Source organism: Trichomycterus rosablanca, chromosome 2 (genome assembly GCF_030014385.1).
Source record: "Trichomycterus rosablanca isolate fTriRos1 chromosome 2, fTriRos1.hap1, whole genome shotgun sequence".
In the NCBI taxonomy this organism is placed as follows: Eukaryota; Metazoa; Chordata; class Actinopteri; order Siluriformes; family Trichomycteridae; genus Trichomycterus; species Trichomycterus rosablanca.
Window position 1 is genome coordinate 63,573,862 of NC_085989.1, and position 7,699 is coordinate 63,581,560.

The window sequence follows — 7,699 nt, forward strand, 5'->3', positions numbered from 1 at the left end:
GAAATATTAATTTTGTTCAAGGAATACCGACATCACTAAATGATGATACACTTTTACCGCTTAACAGGAATAATTTGTTAATAATTGATGATGTTATGAAAGATGCTAGCAATAATACAGAGGTGGAAAAGGTTTTTACACAGTATGTACACCATAGAAATTTAAGCGCCATTTATCTAATGCAAAATTTGTTTTTTCAAGGAAAATCTAGCAGGACAATTAGTTTGAACACAAACTATCTCATATTATTTAAAAATCCTAGAGACAACAATCAGATTTGTGTATTAGGTAGACAGATGTACCCCGGCAATACCAAATTTTTCATGGAATGTTTTCAAAATGCTGTAAGTAAACCATTCGGCCACCTTTTGATTGATTATAAAGCGAAGACTCCTGAAAACTTTAGTCTCAGAACAGATCTGCTTTCAAACACACCTGTTGTTTACATTCAGGAAAAAATGCCGCTAGACCAACATGTCAGACAGACTATATAAAAACCTACCACTTCTTAAACTTTTATTTAAAGCTAAACCGGCGCAGAGACGTGTTATTTTACAAACAGCATCTAACGAACTCATCTTAACTCTGTGCGAAGTAGCTCTTAACGTGCTTAATGGTACCATACCTCTCACGCCCAAACAATATCGTACGTTAAAAAAGAAAAAGACTGAAATTACATTTTTCGCTGATAAAAAAGTTTGTGTTTCACGGAAAAAGAAAGTAATTAATCAGAAAGGCGGTTTTCTACTACCATTGTTAAGCGTTGCTTTACCATTTATAACAAGTTTGATAACAGCCAAACTGTAGAGATGGAGTTTGCTGAAAAATTGTTTCTGGTACCACAACACCAGCTGGATAAGTTAAAGAATGACAACAACTGAGGGTCTATCAGTAAATTTGTAGAAAACGACTTGGACGCGTCGATTAGAAATATTTTGGCTAGGAGTGATCTCGATCCCAATGAGAAGGCCAAGTTTTATACGGCTGTCTTACAGAGATATTTAGCAATTGCTAAACACCGTGATATGGAGACCAATACTTTAACATTGATGTTACCACCCATGGATCATGTTAATAAGGAAACAAACATTATTGATCAGACCGATGATGAGAATTCTGTAATTAACGATATTCTTAGAAATGTACCAGCTCGAAGTAGACGGAATGTTCAGTATGTTTTAGATAAAATGTCTAAGTCAAAAGACGTGTCTTCCTGGAATGAATCAGGAGAGTTTGTCTTAAATGGCCGCATGATCCTCGGGTCACATATTCTGGATTTGGTGAAAAGCGTCACTACCCCGCACCGGGTTAGCGATGATCGTAGACCTCTGGGTTGGAGTGAGTTTCTAGAGGCTTTTGCTGTTTTAAACATACCTCTTTCTACAATACCAAACAAGCATGTCAGACAAAAAATTAATTTGTTAAAAAATAAAATGCCTGTTGATTATGCAACACCGTTGAATGACATAACGCCTGTTAATCCCTGGATTATTTGTCTCACCCGTTCTAGATGATAGCAAATGGTTAAACTTTTAATTTTCTTTTTAAATGTTGTATATTTATTTGCTGTGTGTATTGTTTACTTGATTATGTATTATTATGTATTTAATTTGATGTCACAGTTGTCATGTGGTATATTTGTAAATAAATGAGTCAAAGTTAAAAATATTGCTTTGTTTGTTTTTATTTAACAATTTACATTACACACAGAACGAGATGTTATACAATAAACAACTCTCCTTTTTGAACATGTATACATTTAAACAATCTGTTTTTACAAATACATGGATACATATGTTTCACAAAAGTTGACACCATTTTGTCATTTTTTTACTAAATCACAACCATATTTGGACATCACTTCTTCATAACGGTACCCTTTAGCCATGTGGTATAGAAAAAACACACAGTGTTGACCATATGTGCTTGATGTGATGGCTTGTACTTGTCTGTTAGAATAATATTGTGTTATGCTGTAAGAGTCCCGCCGGTGCAGTCGACCGTGGTGCGGGCAACACGGTCAGTATATGCGTGGGGTCCCCAGTGTCAGGGGACCTGTTTAGGGTTTTCAGGACAAGCCTTGGGCACATCAAAGCCCCAGATGCCCCTGATACCCGATCTCTCACAAGTTCCCAGTATCTACTGGGATCTGAAAGAAGTGTTTAGTAAGGCCAAGGCACAAGTTCTTCCACCTCACAGGCCATATGACTGTGCTATCAATCTCCTCCCTGGCACCACACCACCCAGGGGAAGATTGTTTGCACTGTCCCCTCCTGAACGAACCGCCATGACCAATTATATTCGGGAGGCTCTCGAGGCAGGGTTTATTCAACCCTCCTCATCACCTGCAGGTGCAGGATTCTTTTTTGTTGGGAAAAAAGATGGGGGGCTCCGGCCCTGTATAGATTATAGAGGGCTTAATGCCATTACCATAAAAGATCGCTACCCCCTGCCCCTCATGCAGATGGCCTTTGAGGCACTGCAGCAAGCATCCGTATTTTCTAAACTGGACTTGCGCAGTGCCTACAACCTGATCCGCATAAGGCAGGGGGATGAGTGGAAGACCCCCTCAGGGCATTATGAGTACCGCGTTATGCCCTTTGGCCTTATGAATGCCCCGGCAGTCTTTCAGCGCCTGATTAATGACGTGTTGAGAGAGGCCTTAGACAGGTATACTTCTACCTGGATGACATACTCCTTTACAGTCGGTCTCTCGAAGAACATGAAGGGCATGTCAGGCGGGTTCTCCAATTACTTTTGGAGAACCATCTTTACGTCAAGTTAGAGAAGTCCGTGTTCCACACTGAGACAGTGTCATTTCTGGGCTTTGTAATATCGAAAGGCACCCTCCGGATGGACCCAGCAAAATTTAAAGCTGTGACAGACTGGCCCCGTCCTACCTCTCTTAGGCAAGTCCAGTCCTTCCTGGGGTTTGCTAATTTCTTCCGACGGTTTGTGCGTAATTTCAGTACAATAGCGGCACCCCTTACTGCTCTTACCTGGAAGACCCCAGGGCCCTTTTGCTGGACTTTGGAAGCACAGAAAGCCTTTGAAGAGGTTAAGGCAAGACTGACATCACCACCGGTCCTTCAGTTACCTGACCCTGAAGAACCATTTATTGTGGAGGTGGACGCATCGGACGTGGCTGTGGGAGCGGTACTCTCGCAGCGTCTAGGGCCAAACAAAAAGCTTCATCCCTGTGCTTTCTATTCACACAGACTAACCCCAGCGGAGCGCAACTACAGCATTGGAGATAGGGAACTCCTAGCTGTCAAACTTGCGTTGGAAGAGTGGAGGCACTGGCTGGAGGGGGCCAAACATCCGTTTGTGGTTTGGACAGACCACAAAAACCTGGCTAATATACAGCAGGCCAAGTGCCTAAATCCCCGACAGGCCAGGTGGGCCTTATTTTTTGGCCGCTTCAATTTTCTGTTGTCATACAGAACGGGTTCTAAGAACACCAAACCCGATGCTCTGTCCAGACAATGGGCACCTCCTGGTTCTGACCCCTCGCCGGAGCCCATTATACCAGCTCCACAAATCCTGGCTCCCCTCCGCTGGGGAATAGAAGACACCATTCGGGAAGCTCTTCGCCAAGAGCCAGATCCCAGTGGTGGACCTAGTGGATGCCAGTACGTTCCCACGTTGGCCCGACAGCAGGTCATGCAGTGGGGACACTCTTCCCCATTCTCTGGACACCCAGGGGTTGGCAGATCTCTGGAATTCCTTCGGAGATGCTTCTGGTGGCCAGGGATGGAAAAAGACGTCCGCGCCCATATAGCTTCTTGCGAGGTGTGCGCAAGAAACAAATCGCCTAGGTCCAGGCCCCCAGGGCTCCTCCAGCCATTGCCCATTCCAGCATGCCCATGGTCACATATCTCCATGGATTTTGTGACTGGTTTACCCCTCTCTAAAGGCAACAGGGTCATCCTGGTTATTGTAGATCGCTTCTCCAAGGCCTGCAAGTTTGTGGCTCTGCCCAAACTTCCTTCTGCCAAGGAGACAGCTGATCTGCTACTCCAACATGTGGTCCGGGTACACGGGATGCCCAGTGACCTTGTATCAGACAGAGGACCCCAGTTTGCTAGTCGGTTCTGGAAAGCCTTTTGCCAACGAATGGGGGCCACGGTAAGTCTTACCTCCGGGTTCCACCCGGAATCCAACGGCCAGACAGAGAGGGTGAACCAGGACCTAGGCCAAATGTTACGCTGCCTGACAGCAAACAACCCTGCATCCTGGGTAGATCAACTGCCATGGGCTGAATACGCCAATAACACCCTTTGGCACTCGTCCATAGGCATGTCGCCTTTCGAGTGCCAATTTGGGTATTCGCCACCCATGTTTGCGGATCAGGAAAGGGAGGTGGGGGTACCGTCTGCTGATCAGTATGTCCGTCGCTGTCGTAGAGCCTGGCAGAGGGCTCGCACATCCCTCCAGGCAATCACGGCAGCCAGAAAACAAGTCGCGGATCGGAAGCGGCGTGACGCCCCAACTTTCCGCGTTGGCCAACGTGTCTGGCTCTCCACCCGGGATCTGCCACTTCGGGTGAAGTCACGCAAATTGGCGCCCCGCTTTGTGGGGCCCTTCAAGGTGGAAAGGCGCATCAATCCAGTTACATACCGCTTGTGCCTACCACCAAACATGAGGGTCCACCCCACCTTCCATGTTTCACACCTCAGGCCTTTTGTGTGTGGTGCCCCAGCACCAGGCAACACTCCCCCAGGACCACGCCTCATAGGTGGGGCCCCGGCGTACACGGTTCGCCGGTTGTTAGATTCTCGCCGGGTAAGGGGTAGCACCCAGTATTTAGTAGACTGGGAGGGATATGGGCCTGAGGAACGAACATGGGTCCCGGCGCGCCGGATCCTGGATCCGGAATTAATCCGGGAATTCCGGCGTGACAGAGCTGCTGGTTTGGGGATGTCGGGAGCCGCCCCTAGAGGGGGGGGGGTTCTGTAAAAGTCCCGCCGGTGCAGTCGACCGCCAGCAGGGGGCCTGGGCGGCGCAGGGTAAGAGCTGGAGGATCTGGGGTTCAGAACTCCAATTCCCAGAAACCCCAGCGGCAATCAGCGCCAACCAGGCTCAGCTGTGCGGCACTGCATATAAAGCCCGTGTCTGACAGCAGTCAGCGTCGCACCGTTGTTTCAGTGCGATCAGCCAAGGTGGGTATAGATAAGAGTGAAAGTAAAAAAAAAGAAGTAAAGGAAAAGGAAGTGAACGAAAAGGAAGAGAAAAAAAAAAAGGAATGAGAAAAGAAAGTAAACATAGAAGAGTGCAGCACAGTTAGAAAGTCAAAAGAAAGAAAACCCAGGGAAAAGGAGAGGAAAAAAGGAATCCAGTTAAAGGGAAAAAAATAAGAGTAAAAAGAAAGCGAGATCACTGGGCTGAGTCAATAGACGCTCACTTTCAGTTTGTTAAAACTTTTCAGTTACACAAGCACTTAAGTTTTTTGTTTCTTTCGAAAGAGGACACAGTTATCTTTCCACGGGAGCGTGGGGAGGAATCTGAGTTAAGTTTATTTATATTTCAGAAGTTTCCTTTGTTTGCCATTTACCGCCTTTATATTTCTGCCGCTTTTGTAGCGGTTTTCCATTTATTTATTCATCCGGCTCAGTGGCGCACGGATAACGCGCTGGGTTGTGGTGCAAGCGGCCGCGGTTCGAATCCAGTACGAACCAAAGTCACATACTTTCATTATTTCATTTGAAAAACGTGAGTATCAGCGTAAGTATACAGGTTAGTATACTTATTCGATTCTGTTTATAACAAATAAATAAACAACTAAATAAATATGTATATAAATAAATAAAAGAACACAAAAAATACACTCTGCACTTGGATCCAGCAATCCCTACCCCCACCAACCGTAACATATGCACGAGGTTTTAAGAAAATCACTAATCATTTTAGAAAACATGTCATAGTCGGGGGCGTTTCCAAAACTCAAAAAAATACCCAACACGATCTTCGTTTATGTAGACAGCTAGCCAGTGTTCGCCAGGAAGATCAGATGTGTGTGTATTAATAATCGTCATTGTTGGTAATTTCCTTATAACATTTGTAGGTAATTGGTCACATGCTAACACCCCGAGAAAATGTGTATTTACTGCGACTTTATCCATAACAGCTGTAAGTTCTAAAGTATTCATCAGTAAAAATCCACCAAAACTTGTCTTCGGTTAGACACTTCGATGATACTATCAAAAACGGCGTACACAATCAAATTTACGGTGTGTGGGAGTGGTTGTCTGAAACGGGCCTCCAATCTAATATTACCCGATTTGACCAAGGACACATGTTGACCGCACTCTTCATCAGGTGTGAGATTAAACGCGTACAGTGTGTAGCCCTGTAAGAACTCCTGTCTATTAATAGACAAGGCTTGGTTTTTCAAATGTCTTCCTGATGCAAGGGCTAACTGGAAGAACTCTCGCACTGCAGAGCCAGATTGGAAATCGGGTTGATGTGGTTTAGCTGGAAATTGTTGTCCGTCTAAATAGACGGCTAGAAACTTCAAGTCATAATGTTTAAATGCAAAGGGGTTTCTATTATAAGCCCCCGTAAAAGCCTGGTTTTCCACCATACACAATATGATCGACTTTGGCAACGTTCCTAAAAATAAATTTTCATGATTGGAGACGCGTGTCCCAGCAGGTATTGAAATATTTTTTAGACACACTCTATCAATAGGGTATTTAGCGGTTGTCGACAACAAAGCCTGTGCATGACCCAGCCTTACACCCGGTGACACTGACACTTTTTTAACAAATAATGATGCTGTGAGAATATTGACCTTGTATGCTATCTCATCATTCCGCATTAGGCAAAATTCGTCCTTACAGCGTGTCATTCGAATTTTTATATCAACACCATTAAGCATCAATTTCTCCTGAAAAAATATGTCGCTATGAATTGGGGTCAACAGTTCCACCACATTGCTACCGTCTGTAAATGCGGCCCTCGTTGTCAAGCCTTGATTGTTCCCTGCAGGGTTTGTTTCGTCCATGTGCCCAGCTGTGTCCTGATAAAATAGCCCCGCAGAAAAGACAGTTTCCAGGGTATCTTTCCCATAGTTTGCGAGACATTCTATTATGCTATGGTATGGGTATGTGCTTGAACTCTGCGATATCAGCCTGTCGCCTAGTGACACATCGACCTGTGAAAATATCGTAGCCCCTGGATAGTTTATCAACCCCACAGCTGCACCATCATCGATGTCGGTTCCATCAGATCTTGTGATTTTAAGACGAAGGTACAATAGTGTGTTATTTAGATCCGTATAATCTTCGCCATGTCCAGCTATGAAAAATTCCAACGGAGCTGTGTTGGATATTGCAGACAACGGAGGGATTTCGACATAGGTACTTTTCTCTATAGCTGTTTGTGTTAAAGGTACTGTAAACAAGTCCAGTTCTGATTTAATACACTCTTCAGACATACGATGAAGTAGAGCCATGCTTAGAATATGGTATTCAAAGTCTTTCTACTGAATGGGGCCCGCGTCTGTTTACCCTTTCTCTTCCTTTTTGACACTGTGTTTTTTCGTTGCACGATTGGTTTTCTTAGTAGGACGACCACGCCTCTTACTAGGTGGTCGTTTTACAGATTTTCGTGCCATCACCAACATGCCCGAACCATCTTGATTGTGTTTGTGTTCCATCACACGTGACAGACCATTGCTGACAACATCGCTTACAAT

At 44.8% G+C, this 7,699-nt stretch overlaps 1 protein-coding gene across 1 annotated transcript; it reads right to left on the reverse strand.

The window, feature by feature from the left end:
- Window positions 1-6,148: 6,148 nt before the first annotated feature.
- Window positions 6,149-7,456, reverse strand: LOC134303351 (uncharacterized protein F54H12.2-like). Its single transcript, XM_062988733.1, has one exon. The coding sequence runs from the start codon at window positions 7,454-7,456 to the stop codon at window positions 6,149-6,151; it is 1,308 nt and encodes a 435-aa protein (XP_062844803.1).
- Between the last annotated feature and the right edge of the window lie 243 nt (window positions 7,457-7,699).